Raw genomic sequence first — 27893 nt, forward strand, 5'->3', positions numbered from 1 at the left:
AAATCTGTTATACACATACATATACAACACATGCCAACCCTCAAGGACCTCGATTTACTTCAGGATAAAAGGCAAGTAAATGTAAATATGCAATAATAATACAAATGCATGCCACTATGAGGGTAACTATCAACTACTAAGGAACCTTACAGGAGTAAATAACCAACCCAGCTTCAGAGGTCAGACAAAAATTTCCTGGAAAAGGCATCCTTTAAACTAAAACCTTAAGGATAAGTAGCCTCAAGAGAGGAGAGTGCCAAGTAGTAAGGAATGTTACAGGTTGGCCAAGCCAAGAGACGAGAGTGCAGTAGTAAGGAATGTTACAGGTTGGAACAGCAGGTGAAAGGCAAAGAAGAGCAAATGCAGAAGGAAGGAAAGGAGTAACAGCTGATCCACCCTCAAGCTGTGCCCTTGGGGATTTCCTAACTTGCCTCTTGCTGCCTTTCGCTGATAGACTGGGAGGTCGGAAAAAAGAATCTTGCTGTGTGGGATAAAACACTCTATCTCTTGGTATTAGCAGCCCAGGGGATACTAATCAATACTTAATTTCAGAAACATTGTCACAGGATAGATGAAATTAAGGCAATGAAAAGATTAATGAGATAAGCGGTTTCTATCACCAACTGAATTATCAAACTCTCCTATACTACATATGATATATAACTCCATGTATAAAAAACTGATTCATGTAATCTGGCAATGAATAAATCCCATCTAGTGAATAAATCAATGTAATCACCCCTAATTACAGCAGCTAGGGCAGAAATGGTAGGAATTCAGCACCTGAAGAAGCTGGGCTTGGTGGTCTGAGTGTTTCTGCCAGCCATGGCCTTCCATGGGCATCAAATCCTCATCTATACAAGAAGCAGTTGCTTGACTGTTGCCAACATTTCTAAAACCCATTATTCTGGAAGGCTAGCACAATCAAAAGTATTTAATCACCAAAGGCAAGGATCTTAAATAACTTTTAAATCAAAGACTAACTATGGTTTTGTCTGAGAAAAAAAAAACCCCAGGAACTTTCAAACTGTCTTAGATTCAAAAAACAATTCATTTCAGTTCATGTATCTTTTAAAACTTGATAAGCCATGCATAACCAAACACGAAATAATTAAAATTTTAGGACAACCACATAAGATGATTTTTTAAGAAAAAAGAAAGTAAAAAATGTAACATAACTAGGTAGGCAATGATTAGCATGGCTCACTTCCCTTTCCATTGGTTTCATTTCCCTTAAGTTAAAACACTCCTAATGTGTAAATTATTCCACTGAAGACTTGCAGAGTCCATCCTTAACAATTTGCAGGGATGTTTATGCAAAAGGAATTATTTCTAGGCTTTTACATGACGGAAAAATGATATAAAGCACTGGGAACTTAAAAAATAAAGCAAACTAAAGTATACAAGTATATGCAAAGCATAAGCAAATAACTGAGGATTCCAATTTTAACCATTCAAAATGTTTTAACAGTAAAAAGTAGATATTCTGTGATTTTAGGAACTTTGTAGTAAAGGGTTTACTCTGTTTAAGAGTACCTAAATGCCAGGTATTATGTTAAACTCAAGATTTTTCTGGTTTCAAGTCCTCATAATGCTATCAAATGGGTATTATCTCTGTTTTAACTGTATAGAAACAAAGTAGGAACAGAGGCTCAGAGTGAGCAGGTAACTAGAATATCACATAGCTTAAAAAATACAGAAGCTGTACTATGAATATCATTCTAGTCAACATCAAATCTCATATCCCTTCAACAGATTATGCAGACTTAAAGCATCAAAATAAAACACTGAAGACATTTTCCTTTTTGTATGATTCTCTTAAATACATGGCATCATTTCAAGGGAAGCTTATGCTAAGCATAACTTCATAAACAAATCATTTGTGAAAAAGAAAAACCACATCCAGTCAGAAGTTGAAAAAGCCTTCAGAAAGTACTTCCTGAAAGAGACAAAGCTGCAACTAGAACCAACTCTTATACCAAGAATTATATTTGAAACAAAGTTTTAAAGCAACAGAAGAGCCTAAAAAAAACCACACATACCATTTCTTAAATACACCATTTCCAGAAAGAGAAGACACTCAAAGATATCTCTTTTATAGAACTGGATATACTGAATAATGTTCTTGTCTCGTAAAGCCTTTTGATGGACAGGAGGTAAGTCGCATTTAATTAACTTCATTAAAGATTATCAGAAGTAATGTACTCACTAAATTGCAAAATTATTATTTTATTTTAGTAACATTATTGAAACCATGTGGTAAAGAACTTTGAAATGAGATGCTGTTACCTTCCTGCATTTCAAATATGATTTTTTCATTTATTTCCAATATTGTTATACATTAATGTAATAGCAAATATAATTTTTCAACTCCGGGAAAATGTTGATATGATAAATTATAAGCATATTTAAGAGTTATAACTTGGTTTACATTACATTATTTCACAAATGTACTTAAAGGCTTTTAAGAAAAGAAAGACTATAGGTAATCATGGAATCAAAGCTTTTAAAATGATGGCTTGAAAGCCAATCGCTTTTCAATATTTATCCAAAAATTTATCTCTGTGCAGAGCACAACCTATACTGACAATGCCTTTAAAACACATGCATCATGCATATTTTTTTCAAACTTAAGCAAATGAATACAGGTGTTGGTGACATACAGTCAGTTTGAGTCCAGTGTGGAGGGAAAGAGATTTATTCAAAAATGATATATTCAAAAATCATTTGTAATGATTTTTAAATTTCATTCAAAAATGAAATTTATGCGACATAATTTGAGAATGAGGATGGGTGAAGTATTTATGTCCTTATGCAGTACAAAAGAGGGAAAAAAGATACAAATCTTCATTTACAATGCAACTGCTATTATTTAAAAATTCACTTAAAGTTAGACATAGTTAAGCCTCCGAAATTATTCTCCTTTGTATGATACTAAAGATTATTCTTTGTAGTACTTTTCTCATTTGATAGAAATATTCCAGTCACAGATATTGCTCGACATTTGGAACTTTTAATTAATACAGGCTTTCAAATATATAGAAATCTATTCCAAAATCATACTTAACCTAAATATTTGGCAAATTAGCTGTAATCAGGAAGAAAGGAAAGAAGGAAAAACAAACTCATATCCTATGTTTGTCCACAGCAATTGTTCAAATTATTTTTAATTTATCAACATCCCATGATGCCACAGACCACACTGCTAACCTCACCCACAGGGCTGAGTTAGAGACAGCCCACTCTGCAAAGTGACATTTTTGAAGGAAACTCTTTTTACATCTCCACATTTCAAAGGGATGCCACAAGGTTCCATCTCTTTGTAATGACTCTATTCTTAAAATCACTGGGGTTAGCACTGCATCATGGGTGATGAAAGTTTCACACTAAGAGGGATCAATGATATATATAATCATTAAACTCCTCTACATTAGAAATAAACTTTTTGCTAATGGGAATTAATTTTTGCATACACATAAAGTTATTGAATGACATCTTATTAACAACTACTTCTCTTTGATACTCCGTTTTAAAATTTAATTTGAGAAATAATACTTACAATTCTGTATCTAGGTAGAGTGAGGACATGCAAATTACTATACTAACAATATCTCATTCTCAAGGTGTTACTTTCCGCACACCATTGCAACAGTGAAATTTGCTTCTAAGACACAGGTAAACACCACCTGGAAGACTGAGCATTAAACACCTCAATTATGCATTAGAATCCAGCTCATCTATTGTTCTAGGAGTCAAATTCTTAATCTGTACACCATGGCACAAGACACTGATGTTTTTAGACCTATGATAATTTAGAGAATGTAATACTATGAAAAAGTATTTACTACTAAAAAAAGGGTTTAATGGCTAACTAAGCAAGTCTTCATTGACAAACTAGAGAGTAGTTTCTTTGGGTCAGTCACTTCACCTTCCTTCCAGCTAAGGAAGGAAGCTCACCAAAGGTTCCTTCCTTCACTCATCTACCATTCAGTAAATGGTAGATGAGTGAAGGAAGATGAGTAGATGTGGTTGTCCTAAAAATTCAGTTTACCTTTTCAGTATCTATAATTCACTCAGTAGACAATGGGATATACCAGTAAAAAGGGAAAGTTCCTGATCTCAAATGAAAATTACTGTGACTATTCAGTAATTAACCAGTTAAATGGTTATTTTGTTAGTTTTATAATAAGTTTTTTATACATTAAAATTGTATTTAATAAGTAAAAATTCAGTATTTGATATTACTAATCTGGGTTACAAAATATTTAAACAGAATGAAGATGATAAGAAGTGGCAAACTATACAGCAAGATTCAAAATTCAGAATGGACTTTCCCTAATTAGTCCTAATCAAAGAATGCTTATTGTAGGAATAATAGCTACCCAATTTCACACTATAGGAAAAAAATCATAAAAGTCATTCTTTGGGGAAGAAAAGAAGTAAGCAGAAGAGAGAAAATAAATAAATCTGCCAATGCATTATGGTGCACCATACCACTTTAATAGATTAGCACAGATTAGTAATAATACCTAGGACATGTATTTATTAATAAATACTAAGATATACATATTAACTCTACAATATAAAAATATATATACTCTCAAAACTAAAATCCACTGCATGCCAAGTATGAGGATACTAAACATTTATTTTTCAGCAAAGAGTTTTATTCCTCCCAATCTTAACTATTTTACAGTTCCCAAGTGTCATGCCCACCAACAAACTACAAGATGACTACATCTCACAATCAAGCTCAACCTGGTTCTTCTAACAGGTCATATCCAGACGAATACAAAATTGCAGCCCTTGTCTTCTACAGCTGTATCTTCGTAATTGGATTATTTGTTAATGTCACTGCCTTATGGGTTTTCAGTTGTACCACCAAAAAGAGAACTACTGTAACCATCTATATGATGAATGTGGCATTACTGGACCTAATATTTATAATGAGCTTACCCTTTAAAATGTTTTACTATGCAAAAGGTGAATGGCCATTTGGTGAGTACTTCTGCCAGATTCTTGGGGCACTCACGATGTTTTATCCAAGTATTGCCTTATGGCTTCTTGCTTTTATTAGTGCTGACAGATACATGGCCATTGTGCAGCCAAAGTATGCCAAAGAACTTAAAAAAACATGCAAAGCCATGCTAGCATGTGTGGGAGTCTGGATAATGACTCTGGTAACCACCATCCCACTCCTACTGCTTTATGAAGACCCGGATAAAGCCTCTACCCCTGCCACGTGCCTGAAGATTTCTGACATCATCCACTTAAAAGCTATTAACATATTGAACTTCACTCGACTGACATTTTTTTTCTTGATTCCTCTGTTTATCATGATTGGGTGCTACCTGGTCATTATTCACAGTCTCCTTCATGGTAGGACATCTAAGCTGAAACCAAAAGTCAAGGAGAAGTCTATAAGGATCATCATCACGCTCATGGTGCAGGTGCTCACTTGCTTTGTGCCTTTCCACATCTGTTTTGCTGTCCTGATGTTGGATGGGGATGAGAACAGTTACAATCCCTGGGGAGCCTTTACCACCTTCCTCATGAACCTCAGTACCTGTCTGGATGTGATTCTGTACTACATTGTTTCAAAACAATTTCAGGCTCGAGTCATTAGTGTCATGCTATACCGCAATTACCTTCGAAGTGTACGCAGAAAAAGTTTCCGATCGGGTAGTTTACGGTCACTAAGCAATATAAACAGTGAAATGTTATGAATAAATTTTTTGTCTTCAATATCCTTAAATTCACTTTACTAATCACCCTAGAGTCACCAGATATTTTGTATATTACCAAGTCCCTTTTCTTCTAAAAAAAAAGCTTTAAAAACTCATTTGTGGGATTTTATTTTGGCAACATAAACATTCTGAACTATTCTAATAAATTCATTATTTTTATTTTTCAAGTTTGTATAGAACATTTTTATGAGGTATTAGGAGAAAACATGCAATTTGTGTTTCATATTCAAGCCTTATCTAAATACACAGTTGACTTAGCTTTTTGGATGTAATTCTACATGCAAGTGAATCATGATCTTAATCAAGATAGTAGGCCAAAAAATCAAGCTACTTTTCAAAATAATTTGATGAAAGTATTTTCCATTAGGATGCAGGTCCCTTTGGTTTGATTTACACTTAAGACTGATAAGCAACCCAACATTCTGTGTCTAAGCCAAACTTCCAAGATCCTTACAAAAACAACTACATTCAACTCATCATTGTTATTTACTGCAGAGCAAAATTAGTGGAAATAAGCATTTGGAGGAGCCTGTAGAGACCATGCCCTTTAGCCTTCCTCTACTCTGAATTCATTTTCTTTTGGAAACAGGCTATAGTAGTTCAATAAACAATTCCTAAGAGCGTACAAGCACCAGACCCTACTTAAATCAATGGGGGAAACCTAACCAGAGATCTTATTTCTGTCCCTAAATGCAAGTTCCTTCCTATGACATGAGGTTTCTACTATATGGTGAAATATCTTTATCCAATATAAAGAGTTTCCTCTTCTTATGTGATTAAACATCACATTATAAAAGCAATTTATTTTTTTTCCATGTCATATGTCACAGTATAAATAGCAGTAGTCATGGATCTTGCCATTTATTTTCCTTTAACCAAGTAACTTCATTTAAAAAGAGAAAGTGAACTATAATCTATAAAGTTTGTATTCTAAATATTACAAAAATACACAAAAGAGTCACCTATAACTTCCTCTCTGTCAAATCACTTTTATTATTCTTAACATGATCACCTCCCAATGAGACTTAGAATCAAACCAATGTATTGGCTATAAATTGATTTCTATAATTAAGTTGGGTAAATTCATAATCCTTACAAAAATAAACACAAAGGACTCTAATGATAAAACAGTATTGTAGTGCTAAAAGGTCTCTAGATGACCTGCTGTTTTAAATATAAAGAAACTAAGGTTCAAAGAGGTTAGGTGACTTGCTCAGCTAAAGAACCAGGATTAAAAACCAAATTCCGTTCTCTTTTCATGCCAACTGCCAATTTTTTAATAATAAAAAGTAATCAAACTTACAGAATGTAAACATTCCCAGAGCTAGATAAGATAAAGGAGTCAAGGTGGTACTGAGATGTAGTTTCTCAACAGAGAAAACTACCTAAAGTTTTTACTGTGAATACTCAAAAAAGCAAGATACTTTAATAAATATCTTTAAACAAATAATTATTTGGAAAACAATGGAAACTATGTATGTGTGTGCATATGTGTGTATATGGCTTTTAATAATGGAACTATCTTTAATGTCAAAACCTAATGGTTACTTTTTCTGAATTTTTTAAAAATATTTTATTTATTTATCTTTGGAGGGGAAAGGAAGGAGAGAGAAAGGAAACATCAATGTATGGTTGCTTCTCGTGCATCCCCTGCAGGGAACTGGCTCCTGCCGGAGGCTGGCCTGCAACCCAGGCATGTGCCCTGACTGGGAATCGAACCACGATTGTATGGTTCACAGGCCCACACTCAATCCACTGAGCTACACCAGCCAGGGCACTTTTTCTGAATTTTAAATGACAGAATCTATCAGAGGCCAAGTATAATTTCTATGTAAAGCATGTAGTCATTATGGGACTACACTGTAATCAAGGTCATCCCTTCCATATGATTGAAAAGGCAATGAGTTCACAAAGTCAAACTAGTTCTTAAAGAGACAGTAGGGTGGCATAGAAGGACCAGATAATGATAATGAAAATGCAATGTAATAAATGCTAATACGGGTCTTAAATTTGTTTGAATATACATAAAAGGGCAATTAATATTACCAAAGGATGACAGGGTTCAGGAAGAAAACCAAGTAAGCACGAGAATACAAATACATAAAATGTATTGAAAGCTCAACGACTGATGGGGAAGTGGCAGAACACTGGATTGGGATCAAACTATGAGGGCTTTTAAGGGAAAAAAGAAAACCAAAATATACGGGGTATGCTTCTAGTAGGATGTTTGCATAAAAGTGAGCTTATTTAATTCTCTCCACTGTCCTATGAAGTATAGACTATGATCCTCAATTAACATCTGAGGGTCATCTACAAATTGAGCTCAGGAAATGGAACTTGAGAGAAGTGACTTGCTCAAGATCATATATAAGTAATACATAGCAGAACTGTAATCTCAAATCTGTTCTGATGGAAAAGCCTATGCCATTCCCACTATTCTATACTACCTAGGTACCATCTTGGAGGAGTTTACTTTTTATTCTGAAGAAAATGAGGATTTAAAGGTTTTTAAAAGAAAGTTAAACTTGTATTTTAGAAAGATAATTTCTGATAACACTGGCATGGAATGCTTTGGAATTGATTTGACTGGTTAGAGAATTACTGCAAAAATCTAGGCAAAAAAAGATTAGAGTTTAGAGTGAGATAATGACAGGAATAGAAAAGATGGGATAAACAAGTAATTTATATAAGACTTTGAATTATAAGATTTGGTACCCTACTATAATGATGAGAATAGGGAGATTTCAAGTGGGATTAGTAGATGGAAATGCCATTAACTAAAATGAATACAGGAGGAAAGGGTGAGAATACAGCAAGAGTAGAGATCAGAAGGGATGAGAGCTTCTGAACATTATGAATTTTCTTTGAGTCTTACAAGTCATTAGGAAACATGACTCTAGAAAGATCAGTAAATAATAGGGACTAGAAATAGAGTTGGAAAACAACAGATACTAATTGTAGCTGAAGTCATGGAATTGGATGAGAAAGCCCAGAGAAAGTACTTGAAACAAGCTTGAGAAAAGAGCTGTAGATAGTAAATAGGGTCATAAAGGACCAGGAAAGAGTAGTGTGCTAGGACTCAAGAGAGCAGGTTTTTTCATAAAATAATAATATTGAGGTCAAAAGTATTTAATGTACTATTGAAAGGTCAAATAAGACAATAGAAAATAAGCCACTGGCTTTAGAAATTAGTTGGGTATTAGTGAGATTTATAAGAGAAGTTTTAAAAGTGGTGGGTTTTTAAAAAAAGGAAGAGAGAATTAAATAGGAAGTAAAGAATTATAGATAGAACAGATAAATTTCGCATTGACAGGACAGAAAAAGTAACAGATGTTTATGTGAAAAACATTGCAAATTTTAAAGCAGGTTGGCCAAAAAAAGAAAGTAGTTTCTTCTACTGAGTTTTTGAAGCTTTGCTATCATCAAATAGAAGTTGTATTTACAAAATACAAAGCCTCTTTATTGAAGTAAAGATTTATGTTCTAAGAAGTCTGTGTCTGAGAAAGCTTCAGATTCTAAAAAGCAGGCTCTGAAGTTTCATGATTTGAAAAGGAAAGAAATATATTCTTTTTCAGGGAATAGCTGAATTAATATTGATATTGTCTTTCAAAGGAGATCCTATAAGTTTTTAATTTACTCTAGTTTGCAACTTGCTATGAACTAAGGCAAATATGTATATGCGTTCCAACTTTAAGAATAAATAAAAATATTCCCAGCTTCAAAACTGAATCAATCCTCATATGTACCCGTTACCAGGATTCTGTTTAAAAAGTAACAGCCATTCAATTCTATGAGCAACAGAAAAAAAGTCAGCAAAAAAAAAGGGACAATGTAAATAAGAATTAAAAGCTATGTTACTACCCATGCCCAAAATTTCAAACTCACATGTAACATATATACTGTATAACTCAGTAGGTCTTATAGAGAACTAAAAAGAATTGACCTGGATGAGAAATGTTTGGGGAAAACCCATGATTTAGTAAAGCTGCTGCCTTCCTGAATCAACATGAAATCACTCTTGATGACTAGTTATTTTACACAGTAGCAGAATAGTCAACTTAAACTTCTTGGTCTCATTACAATTACAACCTATGGAACTCAGCAAAAACTTTATGATAATTTTAACAGAACTTTGTCTCTATTCAGCTACTATTCAAAATCATACATTATTAATACTGCTAATGGTCAACACTATTGCTAACTCTAATGAAGTAAATCTTATAAAGGACAGCTATGATGTAAATATTAACAATGTAAGTGTGAACACTATTAGATTACTAACTATATTTTTAAGAGATCCAAAATGAATTTGACTCAAGATACATGCAAGTGTTTAACAGTTCTCAAAAACACAAAATAGAAATTAAAAAAGATGAAATTAGTACACGCAGAATTTTATATATCTGTGTTTGAGAGATACTTTGGAATCTTAATTTCTGGAATCTTAATTTCAAAGTATCTCTCAAACACAGATATATAAAATTCTGCGTGTACTAATTTCATCTTTGTGTTTGAGAGATACTTTGAAATTAAGATTCCAGTCTCCAATACTTAACTCAGAGATACTTTAAAGTCATTTACACATGCAAACAACTCTGCTCCTAGATACCAGATATATCAATTTTTAAAAACATCATTCTTCAGAAACTTAACACAAATACATTTTTTCCTAATACAATCTAATTAAACTTTGTATTTTTGCATTTGATGCACAAAATTACAAAGACAAAATTTCACTATAAAATAAACACATTAAATTAATTCTATCTTCAGAACAAGAAGTGAAAATTAAAAATTCTCTAATATATAGGACTTCAAAGCTGAAAAAAAGAGTGTAAAATACATTGTTTCAAGAACACAATGAAAATGTAAATGTAAGTGTACAATAAAATTTTACACATAAAATCAATTTTACTGTATCTAAAAGTTTAAAATATTCTTTTATTGACTTACAATAACACTTTAAATCAGATTTAATTAGTTATAAATTAAGCTAATCTTTTAGAGCTACTTACAATCCAGAAGGCAAATTCCTGGATGCAGAGATACCAAAGCAATACCATGCAGTTTCAACAAGGATGAAGTCGATCAAGGCTGACAAAACCCAGGAACCCAGCAAAAAGGACTAAAATAAAACAAAACATTATACAGAAGAGTCCCTAAAAATAAACCATCATTACTTAATTAGAGCCAATGTGTGTGTGTATATATGTGTATGTGTATGTATACACACACATAGAAAGGCCTATACGAAAAAAGTCCTGCATTTTTTAATTTCACGAGAATAGTTTGTGCAACATCACTGTAAACTAGCAGCCAAAGAGAGTGGACTGGACTATGCATGTGTGAACAATGATGGCTTCACTGTACTAGTCAGTGGTGGCAACAGATGCCACTGAGTGAGCATGTAAACTGTGTGGTCATCACATTCAAAATGACTGAGCTAGTGGAGAAACAAATCTGCATCAAATTTTGCATTAATATTGAACATTCCTCCAGGGAAACTACTTAGATGATTCAGAAGACTGTAGCTACAGGCAACTAGTGATTGGCAGGTTCATCACAATGCTTCCGCTCTTGTATCACATCTCCTACAGACTTTTTTTGGAGAAACATCAGATCACCCAGGTGACTCAGGCTCCCTAGAACCCAGATTTGGTGCCTTGCAACTTCCAGCTTTTCCCCAAACAGAAATCACTCTTGAAAGGGAAGAATTTCAGACCATCAAGGAGATTCAGGAAAATACGATGGGGCAGCTGATGGCAACTGGGAGAACTATATCAAGTCCCAAGGTGCTTACTTTGAAGGGGACTGAGGAGTCATTGTCCCATGTGCAATGTTTCTTGTATATTGTTCAATAAATGTCTACTTTTCATATTGCATGGTCGGATACTTTTTGGATAGACCTCTCGTGTGTGTGTGTGTGTGTGTGTGTGTGTAAATATACATACACATTTGTCTTTATTAGAATAGACCTTTCAAAATGAGAGAATGAAACTACATTGGTCAAATTAACTTCCACAATTTCTAGGTATATTGAAAAAAGATATTTATAGCAAAATTTATTTTCAACAAGTAATGCACAAACCATAAGCAAAGCAAGTGATTTGAATTTTATTAAAGTCAAAATCCTAATTAAAATTGTCATTACTTACTCATACCTGCCATTATCTATCATCATCATCATCATCATTATTTTATTATGTCAGTGGCTTCAATTTAAAATTTTTCTTTGGTTAATGTCTACATTTCAATTCAGACAGACGATCACATACTTAAAAGATAATTGTTAATAATAACAAAATAAAACTATTTGAATATAATAAAAAATAAAAATGTTTTTTCTGTAACCTGATAGCAAAGGGAAAAATACATAAAAACTTACTGCAAATTTTCTGCTTCCATATCTTCTTTCAAATATCCTAAAATTATAAATAAGCAGACTACTGCAGAAAGTATCTTTCAAATCAAGGCAAATTATTCTTCCACATATCAGCCTCCAAATCTAGATGGGGATTTTAGAAAGAACAATAAATAAGAGGAAGATTTGTTCAGGTTGCTTCCTTAGCAAAGTTATTACATTTACTTTACATTGCTTATTTTTATACTCTAATTTAAGCAAAATAATGATGCATACCAAAAAAGAAAACTACACATCTATTTTCCCTAAGAAATGAGCTCAACTCTCTCATACTAAAAATTTTTTCCATATAATGTATTCTCATTTAGACAATCAAAAATTTACTGTAAAACATTTTAACACTATATTTAGTACAAGTAAAATATTATATGCATGAACCAGAATGAAAGAGCTAACAGGTGTTTGATTTTTTAAAAATATACTTTATTGATTATGCTATTACACTTGTCCCAATTTTTCCCTTTTTTGCTTCCCACCCTGACCAGTACCCCCATTCCCTCCAGCAATCCCCCACTTCGTTCATGTCCATGTGTCATGCATATAAGTTCTTTGGCTACTCCATATCCTATACTGTTCTTAACATCCCCCTTTCTATTTTGTACCTACCAATCTGTACTTCTTAATCCCTGAACCTTTACCCCCAATTCTCCTTCTTCTCACTCCCAGCTAATAACTCTCCAAATGACAGGCATATCTATGATTCTCTTCCTGTTCTGCTTCCTTGCTTAGTTTGTCTTTTAGATTCATGGTCGATAATTGTGAATTTATTGTCATTTTAATGTTCATAGTTTTGATCTTTTTCTTTCTGATATAATTCCCTTTCATATTTCATATAATAAGGGCTTGGTGATGATGAACTCCTTTATCTTGTCTGGGAAACACTTTGTCTGCCCTTGAATTCTAAATGATAAATTTGCTGGATAGAGTTATCTAGGTTGCAGGTCCTTACTTTTCATCACTTTGACTACTTCTTGCCAGTCCCTTTAGCCTCTCTCAAAAGTTTTTTTTGAGAAATCATCTGACAGTCTTAATGGGAACTCCTCTGTGGGTAACAATCTGCTTTTCTCTTGCTGCTTTTAAGATTTTCTCTGTATCTCTAACATTCGGCATTTTTATTATGATGTGTCTTGGTGTGGTGCTCTCTGGGTCCAATTTGTTTGGGACTCTCTATGCTTCCTGGACTTGTATGTCTATTGCCTTCAACAAATTAGGGAAGTTTTCATTCATTATTTTTTCAAATTAGTTTTCAATTTCTTGCTGTTCCTCTTATCCTTCTGGCACCTGTATGGTTCAGATATTGGCAGGTTTGGAGATGTCCCAGAGGCTCTTTAGCCTATCCTTGTTTTTCAGAATTATTTTTTCTTCTTGCTGGTCTGGTTGAATGTTTATTTCTTCGTTAGGTTCCAAATCAATTATTTGAATCATGGCTTCATCCCTTCCACTGTTGGTTCCCTGTAGATTTTTCTTTATTTCACTTCATTTCTGCCTGGGTCTTTTTTTATGCTGCTGCAGTATCTGATGATTTCTTTGAGCATCCTGATGACCAGTGTTTTGAACTCTACATCTAATAGGCTCCATTTTGCTTAGTTCTTTTTCTGGAGTTTTATTCTTTCATTTGGGCCATATTTATTTGTCTCCTCAATTTGGCAGCCTCCCTGTGTTTGTTTCTATGTATTAGGTAGAGCTACTTTGACTCCCTGTCTTTGTACTGTGGCCTATTGTAGAAAAGCATACCTGTAAATTGTATGTGGTAGAGACTTTGGTAATCACCACCGCAGAGCAACCTCTGTCACTGCTCTGGGCTCTGTGTGGGGGAGGGCTTGGAGAGGGAACAATGCCACTGCTTGGCCTCTGGAGTTCTGCCCAGGAGGAAGCTGTTTCCCAGCACTTGCCCTGTTGCCAGTCACTTCAATTTCTTCCCATATGCCACTGTTGCACTGTTGACATGCCTTAAGTGTCAAAATTTGGGAGATTCCACGCATGCAAAATAATGACCTTCACCAGCTGTCTCTCCTGTCCTCATCCAGTCTAACTTTGCACTAGCTTCCAACCATGCCTTCTATACAGTACATCTAAGGGCCGACATTTATACCCCTTCAAGAAGTAAAATGCTCTTCTTCTTCTACTGCTAATAAACTGTCACCCCTTCCTTTACATCAAATGGAAAATTCATATCACTATGGCTCTCTAGGGCTATCCCATCCTATACTTGTCCCTATTTCACTTATCATTAATGTATACTTGTGGGTTATGACGGATTATTGTACTTAATACGGATAATTAAGTATTTAGCAAAGAGATAGCAGGTTTATACTAACACTGCAACTCACAGGAGCAAAAACCCAACAGAAATTTCCTCCTTGGATTAACCACCACTGTAAAAGTAATTCATAGATTCAATCTGTTAGAGCTGAAAGAGCTTAGATCATGCAATCAATATTCAAATTTATACAAGTTTTTGAAAATGTTAAGTATGATACTAATCATTAAAAAACAGATTTAACATTGTTTTAATTCTCTTAAATTATAAATTGCATTTCCAAGTATAAAAAGTGAAACTGAAAAGAGATAGTGCTGAGTACTGCAATTGCTTCATTATAATCTGCTTGCTGAAGATATCAGTAAATAAAACTAGAGAACTTTATAGAATACTAGAGAGTACCAGAGAATATAGAATATAGAACTTAATAGAATATTAACAAGTAGTATTAGTATCTTACAAATTTAGAGGTTTTGAGGGACAAAGAATAGCAGAAAGAAAAGGCAAATCAAGGAGAAAAATCTGCCTTCTCTACTCCCAAGACCAATGAAGCAGAGCTCACCTGGAAGTCATCCTTGACTGCTTGGAGGTCATACAAGAAGAACCTCTGACCATGGGGCAGAAGGGCCAGCAAAAGAGACAGGGAACTGGGGACCAGTAAAAGACTCTTAGACAGAGGTGCTTTGTCTGGAGGGAAAAAGAAAAACGCTTTGAGAATGATTGTTCCTAAGATTTAAAAACCCACATAAGTGAAAAACAAGAGAATTCATTTTTAAAAAAATTAAAATGAAGACAAACTTTACAGACTCTGGAATTTAGTTCTCATTAACATATATTTCAAAACATCTACACTTGAAAAACAAATGGAATTTACTGCCAGGGGCTTCACTGTCAGTTGATTCTCCTACAAGACTAAACCAAATTTATTTTTTTAATATTTATTTATTTATTTTTAGAGGGGAAGGGAAGGAGAGAGGAAGAGAAGCATCAATGTGTGGTTGCCTCTCATGCATCCCCTGCTGGGAAATGGCCCCTGCGGGGAACTGGCCTGCAACCCAGGCAAGTGCCCTGACTGGGAATCGAACCTCGATTGTGTGGTTCGTAGGCCCGCGCTCAATCCACTGAGCTACACCAGCCGGGGCTTAAACCAAGTTTATAGATAGTAACTTCCATGAAATAACTTTCAGAAAATGGTCATCAAAGTGTAAAAAAAATAAAAGAGTATGCCTTCTATCAAACTGACTAGTTAGCTCTTTAGCATGTACAGAATTAACATATATATACACATAAAAAATTAAAAAGTGGTTAAAAGTACTAACATTACTGACTACAGTGGCCTACTGAGATTTTCCACCATAAATATGACTGGAGCCCAGGTTGGCTTTCCATTTAGAGCGCTGTCTAAATATTATGCACCCTTCAAATTAGAGCTACATTTCCATTTCCTTCCAACTGTGTCAATGAAGCATTTTAGCCCAAGGGGCTTTTCCCCCCACTCCGTGCCCTTGTTTCCAGGCACTACTTTAACACTCAGGGGTTTGCACCTGTTTTGACCTCCTACTACATTAAAGATTCCTGAATTGGCAATAAAATCTAGCACACCCCCTTGCACTTATGAAATGTTCAGATCATCAACAGGCAAGACCACAGAATAGTATCACTGATGGACGCATTTTCAGCTCATGTTAGGTACCCTTTTATAGAATTCACAAGAAATTCCCTGAGAGTCAATTTACTAATTACAGGCAGCAATGTGGTTACTGAGCTTGTTTAAGTATATGAAAATAGCCCAACTGTTTCCTCTTGGTAAGGACTTGCAACATCTAAATTATCACCATAAGTGGATGTAAACTGTCTTCATGACTGAGACACAATCAAGGCCCCACAGAATCTAAAAGCTAACAGAGCTCCTCACTGCCTCAATTAAGTATAGGAGAAACAATAAATGTACCTTAAAACCACAGCAGAGCACCATGGCTATGAACTTAACCAACCTAAATTCTACCTTAAGCAATTTAATCCTCAGTTTTCCTCACCTGTAAGATGAAGATAAGCTACCTCAAAAGTGTTATAATAGGTAAACAAAATAAAGAATGATTATAGGAAAAACTGCTTCTATCACTACAATCACCCCAGTCCAGGAGAACGGGCTTCTTGTAAAAACAAGCTCCTCCATTATTCTGACAGAACCAAAGATGCAGCAGGGGTGAGGTAGGAGCAGCTAGGATTATGCTTTCTTCTTCAACTTGGGCTTCCAGCTATCCTTGTGAAATGGGCTCCATCATTCACTGCTGCCTCTTCCAGGCCAGCTCCTGAGTAACTCAACATTACCGGAGAAAATCACATAGCTGAGCTACAAGATTTTACAGTAGGTACACAACTCAAATCTCAAACTGACACTCTCCACTGACCAGTTGTTCTACTGTTTTTCTCTAGTAAGTCTGCTCTCCAACTTATCTCATATCATCTCATCCCCTCTTCTCAAAGCTCCCTGCTCCACACTCCCAACTTGGCTTAGATGTCACCAAATGAATAAATGAATGGTTTGCTTGAGTATTCTCAATCATCCTTTAAAATTAATAAGCTATTCTTGACCATGCATATCCTAGGCCCTGGGGTACAGCAGTAAGTGATGGACAAAGTCCCTCCCCTTTTGTAGTGCTTACAGTTTATACAGGTGAGAAAAGAAAATACACAAAGCAAGGTGAATATGTATTATGTCAGATGGAAATAAATAATACAGAAAAAATTAAGCAAAGTAAAGAGTGTGGGTATATCACCCATCATAGATTTCCTGGTCTCTTTCAGGATATATGATAGGACTACCATACACCCATTCCCCATCCCTAACTGAACTGAGGTAAGGCACATAAATCACTTTGACCAAGTCAATGTGATAGATACTATTTCCAGGCAGATACTCAAAGAGCCAGTGAATGGTATTTCCCTCTGCCAATGCTCAAAATGGTGGCCACACTATCAGCCAGATCCTGGAGTTAAAGATAGTATGAAGCAGACCTCTCTGGTGACTTGCAATAGAGGGATACCATCAGTGAGAAACAAGCCCCTTCTATATGGAGTTCTTTGCTATTGCAGCATAAGCTAGCTTATCCTGGTTTAGTGGAAAACATAGTACTAGTAGGAGAGAGAAGTGATATTTTACATAGGGTAGTTAGAAGGCCTTTCTAATAATGTGAAATGAGTGTAGTCCTAAGGAAGAAGGTCTGGCATATATCTGCAGGAACAGTATTCCTGGCAGAAGAAATAGCAAATACAAATGCTTTGAGAAAAGAAAATGCTCAACATATGGTGGGAACTGCTCTTTTTCAGGAGCTGTAACTGCCCCCCATGGATAAGGCTGAGTGAGCCACCTCTGGACTATGAGCCACTAAGAAGACCAAGCTTATCTCCCTGGCAGGAGTGCTGCTTCTGCTTCATCCATCTCTGCCCCCAATACTTGGTCAGTTAGTCACTGACAGGTATGACCCCTGAGAGGAGGGGCAACCTAAGCCAGACATGATCACCTGAGAGGCCCTCAAGGAGAGGCTCGAAGGGCTGCAGCAAAGAGGGGGTGATGGACCCTCACCCCCCCTGCCCTAGCTATTCTGACATAGCCTGAGTCCCCATTTCCATCTGGGAGAAGCACTTCCTGGCTCTAATCCACTTAAGCCTAAAAAACCTATGACAGGGAAGGCAGTGCAGCCCTTTGCCAGCTAGAGTAGGTTCCAAGGTGATCAGGCATAAGAAGGAGTTTCTCAAGTCCTGTGAAGCCTGCTTTCCTGAGTCCTTTCATTCATATGATAAGAGTCCAAGCAGGAAATGAGTATGTCTCCCAAAGTTTTTGCAACCCCCTTACCTGACAGACACTGACTCAGATTAAGCCCTCAGATTTCTTTGAAATATTATCTATTGTTTGATCCTTGCCACCTGACATTGATTGATGAGCTTTACCTGTATTCCTGTGTATTATAACCCAATAAAAGCGATTGAGGAAGGGGTTCTTGGTCTTTCTCCTGTGAGAGATTGACCACCTCTCCTACCCAAGTAGTTCATGTCTTGGTAGTTTCATTTTCATCTGTGGCAGATGGGGGGACTTGCAGGCAAAGTTGCCCCCACAAACATGATTAAAAAATAGTAAGGCCTCAAGGCAACTTTTAGCACAAAGGAGACAAGTAGGATCTAACATAAAGAGGTGGGGGAGAAAATACAGTAGAGCCCCATAGGCCTTCAAAAGGACTTGAACATTTCCTCTGAGAATGATGGGATGCTTTTTAGGGGTTTAAGTAGAAGTATCCCATGATCAGCCATGTTTTCAAAGGATTACTTTGGTTGCTAAATTGAGAAGAGATCACTGGAAGGTGAATGTAGAAGGAAGACAAGTAAGGCGGCTATAATGATAATCCAGGCAAGGCATGATGATGGCCTGGACCAGAGTGGTTTAGGTACAGATGGTCAGAGTTGGGAGATGTTTGGAAGGTACAGCAGGCAGGATCTACAGGCTGACTAGGTGTAGAATATGAACAAATAGAGAAGTTAAGGATGACTCCATAGTTTTTTGTCAAGCAACTGGAATAACTATTGCCAGTTACTAAAATGGGCCTGACCTCCAAAAAAAATTCTGTTTTTTTAAATTCCCCCCTTTCTATCTATTCACTTTAAAAAAGGAAGTTAATTCTGACACATGCTTATGATTAAATCTTTTGGACATTATGCTGAGGGAAATAAGCCAGACACACATAGATAAACTGTAGGAGTACACTTTATGAGGTACTTAAGTAGTCAAATTCATAGAGAAAGGAAGTAGAATGGTGGTTGCTAGGGGCTAGAGGAGGGAAGAATGAGGTGTTGTTTAATTGGTAAAAGTTTCAGTATTGTGAGATGAAGAGAACTGTAGAAGTAGATGCATAACAATGTGAATATACTTAATACCACTAAATGATATACTTAAATAGTTAAGATTGTAAAATTTGTTACATATACTTTACAATAATTAAAATCTAAGACTAAAAATAAATAAAATCCCTACTGAATTAATAACTGGCCCTATTTATATATTTAACTGTGTCCAAGACTAAACAACCCCCCAAAATATAGACCTGATAACTTAAATCAGATAACTCCACCATTGAGTACTTCTTGAGATAAGCAAAAATCAGATCCCCAAAACCTACTATAAATTGATAGAACTGAAAAAAGAAATACATAAACCCACAATATAGTTGGAGATTTCAGCAATCCTCTTTCAGTAATCAATAATATAAGTAAATAGAAAATCAGTGTTGTGGACTGAATTGTGTCCCCACCAAAATTCATACACTGAAGCATTAACCTCCAATATGACTATATTTGGAGATAAATCATTTAAGAGGTAATTAAGGCTAAATAAGATAAATAAAAGTGGGGCCCTAATCCACACATAAAGAGGAAAGACCATAAAAATACACAAGGGGGAAATGGCTAACACCAGAAGGGAAGGGATAAAACAAACTTGCCAACACCTTGACCTTGAATTTCTAGCCTCCAGACCCATGAGAAAATAAATTTCTGTTGTTTAAGCCATCCCATCTGTGATATGTTTTCATGGCAATCAGTAAGAATACAGAAGACTTGAAAAAACAGTATCAATTAATTTGACCTGACTGACCTGAATTTATAGAGCATTCCATTCAGCAACAGCAAATTACAGTTTTTCAAGTGCTTATGGAACATTCCCCATAGTAGACTATATTCTGAGCCATAAAACACACTTCAGTAAATTTTAAAAAATTAAAATCATACCAAATATGTCCCTGACGACAACAAAATTAAATTAGAAATAACAACAAAAAGGTTAATAAAAAATTCCCCAAATACTTCTACCCAAGATGCTGACGTCAGTAGATATGCTTCACTTCCTTGTACAACCAAAAGAAAAACAAGCAGTTTAAAAACAAACAAAAAAAACCCCAGAACTGCCAGAAAATCGAACTACATGGAAGTCAGACAACCAAGGAGTTAAAGAAACATTCATCCAGACTGATAGGATGGGCAGAGACAGGAAAGTGGGGCAGCAAGGAACCGAAACAAAGTGGCAGCTGGCAGGCAGGGGTAGACCAGAGAGCAGCTCATGGGCCAGGATACCCCACATTCGCGTGCACATAAGCTGGGAGGAACAACTTGGGAGTGAGACAGATAGCACAATCCAGGGTTACAGCACAGGGAAATAAAACCTCAAAAACTCTGGCTATAAAAATATGTGGGGGTTCCAGCCAAGATGGTAAGAAGAAACCCTTTGCTTCCTCTCACAACCAAAAGGAAGATAACAACAAACCTAAAATCAATAAACAACCAGAACTGCCAGAAAATCAAATTGCATGGAACTCAGACAACCAAGGTATGAAAGAAACAGTCAACCAGAACAACCAGACAGGTAAGGCCCAGGACAGAGAGAACCCGCAGCAAGGTGGTGGACCATGCAGGCAGGGCTGGCTGAATGGGAAACAGAGATTCAGAGCTGACCATAGACTACTGGGGTTGCTGCAGTGGGAGAAACTCCCAGTATCACACAACAGTTCAACACTCCAACAGTTCGTTGCAAAGTGGGGCTAGAGATGAGCAAGGGAGTTGCAGTGTTCCCTCTCTGGCCCCTCCCCCACAGACAGTGCCACAGTGCCGGAAGGAGGGTTGCCCTGCCTGGTTGAATACCTAAGGCCCTGCCCCTTACAACTTAACAGGTGGCTGGAGACAAAGAAATAGGGCCCAAATGAAAGAACAGAGCAAAACTTCAGAAAGAGAGCTAAGTGATGAGGAGATAGCCAACCTACCTAGTGGAGAATTTAAAACCCTGGTAATCGAAATGCTCACAGAACTGACTGAGCTTGTTTGAAAAATGAAAAAAGCAAATGAAAGATACCCAAAATGAAACAAAGCAAACATTCAGGGAATCAACAGTGACAGGAAGAAAACTAGGACTCAAAGCAACGATTTGGAACAAAAGGAAGAAATATACATCCAACTGGACCAGAATAAAAAGAACTCAAAAAACTGAAGAGAGACTTAGGAACCTCTGGGACAACTTAAAACATTCCAATATTCAAATTATAGGGGTGCCAGAGGAGAAGAACGAGAGCAACAAATTGAAAACTTATTTGAACAATTAATGAAGGAAAACTTCCCCAATCTGGCCAAGGAAATAGACTTCCAGGAAGTACAGGAAGCCCAGAGAGTCCCAAAGAAGTTGGACTCCAAGAGGAACACACCAAGGTACATCATCATTAACTTACCCAAGATTAAAGATAAAGAGAGAATTTTAAAAGCAGCAAGAGAAAAGGAGAGAGTTACGTACAAAGGAGTGCCCATAAGACTATCAGCTGATTTCTCAAAAGAAACTTTGCAGGCAAGAAGGGGCTAAAAAAAGTATTCAAAGTCTGAAAGGCAAAAATCTACATCCAAGATTACTCCATCCAGAAAAGCTATCATTTAGAATGGAAGGGCAGATAAAGTGCTTCCCAGATAAGGTCAAGTTCAAGAAGTTCATCATCACCAAGCCCTTATTATACAAAATGTTAAAGGGACTGACCTAAGAACTGAGATCAAAACTATGAACAGTAAAATGACAACAGACTCACAACTATCAGCAACTGAACTTAAAAAAGCAAAAGCAAACTATGCAAAAAACTGGAACAGGAACAGAATTACAGAAATGGAGATCACATAGAAGGTTATTGTCAGGGCAGGTGTGGGGGAGAATGGAGGTAAAAAGTAGAGGGAATAAGAAGTATAATTGGTAGGCACAAACTAGACAGGGGGAGGTTCAGAATAGTATAGGAAATGGAGAGGCCAAAGAATTTACATATGACCCATGGACATGAACTAAGGTGGGGGAACACTTGAGGGAGGGGCAGTGAAGGGTGGGGAGGGATAAAGGAGAGAAAAAATGGGACAACTGTAATAGTATAATCAATAGAATAGAAAGAAAAGAAAAATTCCCCAGGCACCTAAAAATTAAACAACATATTATTTAATAACCAGGTCAAAGAGGGAATCACAAGGGAAAGTAAAACCAATCAAAATTTGTGGACTACAAATAAAGTAGTGCTTAGAGGGAACTTTATAGCATTAAGTACTTCTAATAGAAAAAAAATGGTCTCAAATAATGAGATAGGCTACAAGCTTAAAAACTAAGAAGAAAGGGGAAATTGAACCCTAAGAAAGCAGATGAAAAGAAATGAGATCAGAGCAGAAATCAATGAAATAGAAAAGCAAAATATAATAGAGAAAAATCAGTGAAACTAAAAGCTGGTTCTCTGAGAGGATCAATATTAACATAACTCTAGCAGATGATCAGTAAAAACACACAGTCTACTAAATAAAACTCACTCAAAAAAGATAACTTGAATAATCTTACAGAAATGAAAAAATTGAACTCATAGTTAAAATTCTTTCCAACAAAGAAAACTCCAGGCCTGATGGCTTCCCTTGAAGAATTCTACCAAGCATTTAAGAGAAAAAGAATACCAATTTTACACAAACTCTCCTACCACACAGAAAAGGAGAGAACACTTTCCAATTCATTTTATGATGCCAACATTACACTGATACCAAAACCAGACAAAGACTTTATAAGAAAACAACACACCAATATCTCCCAGGAACACAGATGCAAATTCCTCAACAAAATATTAGCAAATTGAATTGAGGTATACATAAAAAGGATAATACATCACCACCAAGGAAAGTTCATATTGAAAATGCAAAGCAATGTAATTCACCATATAAAAATGTACTGTGTAACCCTATTCACACCCTGCATAATTATCTGCTTATTCTGTGAAGCCAATTTTTGCCAGTTCATTAGGCAAAACTAGCCACTTATGGTGTACTCAATGATAGGCTACTCCCTTGATCTAATTTTATTAATAGTAACCATCATTTACTTTCCAAGTACAAAATATTATACACAATGCTTTAAATGTACTACCTTACTCCTGACACACCTCAGGGCCTTTAACACCTGCTATTCGCTCTACCCAATATGTTCTTCCCACATCCAGTTTATGCAGATCATTCAGCCTGCATTTCTAATAGCATCTGAAAATGGCTTTCTTCATCACTAGTGCTCTGGAGCACATCATCCTGTTTAATTCAAAGCATTTTTCACAACTTGAAATTATTCTGTTTACTTTTTTGTCTATCTTCCTCATGATAATGTAAACTCTCAGAAAATAGGGTCCTTCTTTGTCTTGCTCACTGCTATATTCCCATACCCAGAACAGAACCTGGCACATAGTAGTATTTTAATAAGTGTTTGGTGAACAAATAAATGATATGAGGTACACACTACCTCTCCAAATTTATACATATGAAAAAACTGCAAATCAAAGAGTAAGTTACCTGTCCATGATCACAAAATGTCTTAGGCTGGGTTCCACTGAAATGAAAAGGTAAAACACGGGTTTGGAGACAAGCAGTTATTTTTTATTGTGATACTAGGGAGCAGAAGGGAAGGAAACAGGGAGGGAAACAGAGTGGAAAAGTCAATACAAGGATTCGTTATCTGCTGGCCACCACTAAGAGTGATAGATGTTTCTTGTGACAAGTGCTTGATCCCCACAGGATTTTCTAAGAGGCTTGTAAATGTATCCTCAAAACTACCACCCAGAGAAGAAACAGGAAAGCTATTTGATCCATCATCCCTCAATAATCTAGAGTGGCCACAGAAAAGAAGCCCAATGGGAGGAACAGAGACATAAGCTTTACCAAACTAGACCAGTTTACACCAAACAAGACTAGAGAAATAGATGGAATAAGAGGTGAGTCTGAACACACCAAAGTGCTATATAAAATAATGGTAAGAAAAAGGCAGAACCAAGTTCAAACCCTGAAAATCTGACCATGCATAAAACTGTTTCTTATGCTGCATTGCCATAGATCACCATGGTGCAAAGGAATTTTCACCTGTATGGTGGATTTTGAGTGAAAGACATATATAATCACAAACAGCATAACAGCAATCAAAGTGGTGCCCTGTGCAACAAAAATAAATGTAATAGTGAGTAGGAATAGAAGAATAAATGTAATTATGTGGGCTTAGGAGGGTGCTACACAGAAAGGTAAGTATTTATTAAAGGCTAAACTAATCAAAAGTTTAAAAATATATATACAAACCCTCTACTCAAAAAATATACACATCTAGGAATTCAGACCAAAGTAATTATCATGGATGTGCATAAAATTTTTGCCACAAAGATACTCATCATAGCATTATTTGTGATCAGACAAAGATTAGAAAAAATATGACTGTCCAATAGGAAAATGGGTAAGTTATGTTCAATCCATAAAAGATGCAATTTTAAGAAGTAGTTGGTAGAAATATATTTCATGCCTTTGAAAGGCATGAAATTCCTAAATAGACATTCCTTTTTTAGGAATAGAAAGTCCTAAAAAAAGACATTCCTAAATAGTAAGTGCAAAATATTTCTCATATATAATTAAGTATTCTAGTAAACCAGTGATTTTCAACCTTTTTCATCTAATGGCACACAAAAACTAATTAGTAAAATATTGTTAAAATATTTATTTACTTTTTGAGAGAGGGGAAGGGAGAACAAGAGGGAGAGAAACATCAATGGGCAAGAGATACATCTATCAGTTGTTTCTTGCATGTGCATGTCCTCAAATGAGGACCTGGCCTGCAATTCAGGCATGTGGTCTGACTGGGAATCGAACCAGCGACCTTTTGGTTTGCAGGCTGGGTTCAATCCACTGAGCCACACCAGCCTGGACTAATTACTAAAATTCTGCAGAATATCAGAAAATGTATTTTTTGCTGATATGACAAAAAATAAGTGTAATTTTGATGGCTATTTTTATGCTGGCTGTTGTAATTTTTTCATTTGACAATCTTAGAGAAAGAGGTCAATGCCCCTGAATATAAACAGTCAAGTATCACATGTTTTAAAATTCTTTTAGTACACAAGTTGAAAACTGATGCAGTAAATAAGTAGATATAATAGTACATAATACTTTTTAAAAAACAGTACATACATTCTTATGTTTTTTAAGCATTTAACAAAATATTTAACAATTTCTGAATGATCTGTTCATGGAAGATTTTAATTTTTGTAAAAATTTTCTATAAAAATTAATTTTTGGTTAACTAGTTACTAATTCAGTAAAAAGTTTCACTAAATTCTCATTCACTAAAATAAGGCAAGTCACTAGCAATCTCTGGCCTGTGAGTGGAACCAGGAAGTAATTCATACAGGCAGAACCCAAGCAGAGATCAAATAAGAGGTTAAGAAAAAGTCATTTGTTTGAAGTAGGTCCTTCTACCTTAGGAAATAGAGATATTACATTTTTTACAATAACAGACCATACATTAAAAAAATGCAAAACATCTATGGCAAAGATAACATAAAATGACAAAATTTAACATCTTTCCTTTTGGGTCATTCTCCTCTTGGGTATGACAGAAGTACACAGCCATCTCTGTGGCAATGAATAGCCATCAGGCTTTGGTGATTGTGTATTATCCTACAGTAATTATTACACTATTTGTTGACTACTTTAAGCCATGCCCTGTGCTAAAAAAGCACTTTCTGTGTCATACCATCTCAGTGAATACTTACAACAACCCTGAACCAGCAAATCTGCATGTTCTAGGTAGGGGGAGAAAAGGTTAAGAGTGGTTAAATGACTTGCCCAAGCTCACTGCTAGTTAGTGGACTGAGGACTGAGGTTTGAACCCAGTTGTGCCTTATTCCAAAGCAAAAAGTTTTTATAATATAGAACAAAGAAATATGATATCCTTATATCATGGTCCATTCTAAAGAGATTTTCACTATTATTTTTTAGCACTTCACATATATCTTTTTGGTTCCTCAAAAAAACTAAACTCAGAATTACCAGATGACCCAGCAAATCCATACCTAGTTATATACCCAAGAAAACTGTAAAACAGATGTTCAACAAAAACCTGATAATTCCCCAAAGCATCATAATAGCCAAAAGGTGGAAACAACCCAAATATCCATAAACAGATGAATAAAAAATATGATATATCCACACAATAGAATATTAAGCCATAAAAGAAATGAAGTACTTTTGATACATGCTACAATATGGATGAACTTCAAATACACTGCAGGGAACTTCCAGCCAAGATGGAGGCATAGGCAGATATACTTTGTCTCCTCATACAACCAAAAAAAGGACAACAACAAATAACCATAACTGCCAGGAAATCAAACCAGATAGAAGTCTGACAAACAGGGAGTTAAAGAAGAAACATTCATCCAGATGGGTAGGAGGGGCAGAGACATGCAGCCGAAGTGGAGAGGACATAAGGCAAAGCTGAGGCTGGAGGACCAGGGCAGGAGAGGCAGCAGCTGACATACTGGGCAGTCCCACATTTGTGGGCAGATAAACCAAAAAACAAAGCAAGACAGACCAAACAACCCAGAGTTCCAGCTCAGGGAAATAAAGCCTCAAAATCTCTGACTAAAAAAACCTGGGTTGAGGTGGCTGGAGAAACTCCCAGCCTTACAGAAGAGACCCAGAGGGTCCTAGAATGTACACAAACTCACCCACATGGGAATCAGCATCAGAAGGGCCCAATTTGCTTGTGGGTAGCAGGGAAAGTGACTGAAAGCCAGCTGAGAGCCGAGCAAGCGGCATTGTTCCCTCTTGGACCCCTCCCCCACATACAGCCAGGTGGTTGCCCTGCCCTGGTGAATACCTAAGGCTCTGCCCCTTAGTATGTAACAGGTGCATCGCAAGACAAAATAATATGGCCCAAATGAAAGAACAGATCAAAGCTCCAGAAACAAATACAACTCAGTGATAAAGAGAGAGCCAACCTATCAGATGCACAGTTCAAAACACTGGTAATCAGGATGCTCACAGAAATGGTTAAGTATGGTCGAAAATAGAGGAAAAAGTGAAGGTGATGAAAAGTGAAATAAAGGAAAATGTACAGGGAACCAACAGTAGAGGGAAGGAAGTTGGGACTGAAATCAACGGTTTGGAGCAGAAGGAAGAGAGAAACATTCAACCAGAACAGAATGAAGAAACAAGAATTCAAAAAAACGAGGAGAGGCTTAGGGACCTCTGGGACAACTTTAAACATTCCAACACCTGGATCACAGGGGTGCTAGAAGGAGAAGAGGAAGAGCAAGAAATGGAAAGCTTATTTGAACAAAATAATGAAGGAGAACTTTCCCAGTCTGGCAAAGGAAATAGACTTCCAGGAAGTCCAGGAAGCTCAGAGAGACCCAAGAAATTGGACCCAAGAAAGTACCCACCAAAGCACATCATAATTACATTAGCCAAGATTAAAGATAAGGAGAGAATCTTAAAAGCAGCAAGAAAAAAAGAAGACAGTTAACTACAAAGGAGTTCCCATAAGACTGTCAGCTGATTTCTCAAAGAAACCTTACGGGCAGTAAGGGGCTGGAAATAAGTATTCCAAGTCAGGAAAGGCAAG

The 27893-nt window shown here is 36.1% G+C and overlaps 2 protein-coding genes and 1 long non-coding RNA gene across 3 annotated transcripts in view; 2 read left to right on the forward strand and 1 right to left on the reverse strand.

The window, feature by feature from the left end:
• The window catches only part of UBAC2 (UBA domain containing 2), a 234293-nt gene that overhangs the window by 178231 nt on the left and 28169 nt on the right, over window positions 1-27893 (reverse strand). Inside the window, exons 2-4 of the mRNA XM_037065812.1 lie at window positions 14991-15115; window positions 12133-12252; window positions 10763-10872 (exon numbers count right to left, since the gene is read on the reverse strand). Of these exons, the coding sequence (XP_036921707.1) occupies window positions 10763-10872; window positions 12133-12252; window positions 14991-15115 (355 nt within the window). The remainder of the gene's footprint in view (window positions 1-10762; window positions 10873-12132; window positions 12253-14990; window positions 15116-27893) is intronic.
• Window positions 1871-5745, forward strand: GPR18 (G protein-coupled receptor 18). Its single transcript, XM_037065811.1, has 2 exons — window positions 1871-2156; window positions 4697-5745. Exons 1-2 carry the CDS (start codon window positions 2146-2148, stop codon window positions 5724-5726), a joined length of 1041 nt encoding a protein of 346 aa, XP_036921706.1. The 5' UTR covers window positions 1871-2145; the 3' UTR covers window positions 5727-5745.
• On the forward strand, window positions 2763-4391 carry LOC119000711 (uncharacterized). The gene is made up of 2 exons (XR_005069381.1): window positions 2763-3997; window positions 4047-4391. It is a non-coding gene; the product is annotated as an uncharacterized LOC119000711 (long non-coding RNA).

This window comes from Sturnira hondurensis, unplaced genomic scaffold, assembly GCF_014824575.4.
Source record: "Sturnira hondurensis isolate 20B ecotype Veracruz unplaced genomic scaffold, ASM1482457v3 Scaffold0016184, whole genome shotgun sequence".
NCBI lineage: Eukaryota > Metazoa > Chordata > Mammalia > Chiroptera > Phyllostomidae > Sturnira > Sturnira hondurensis.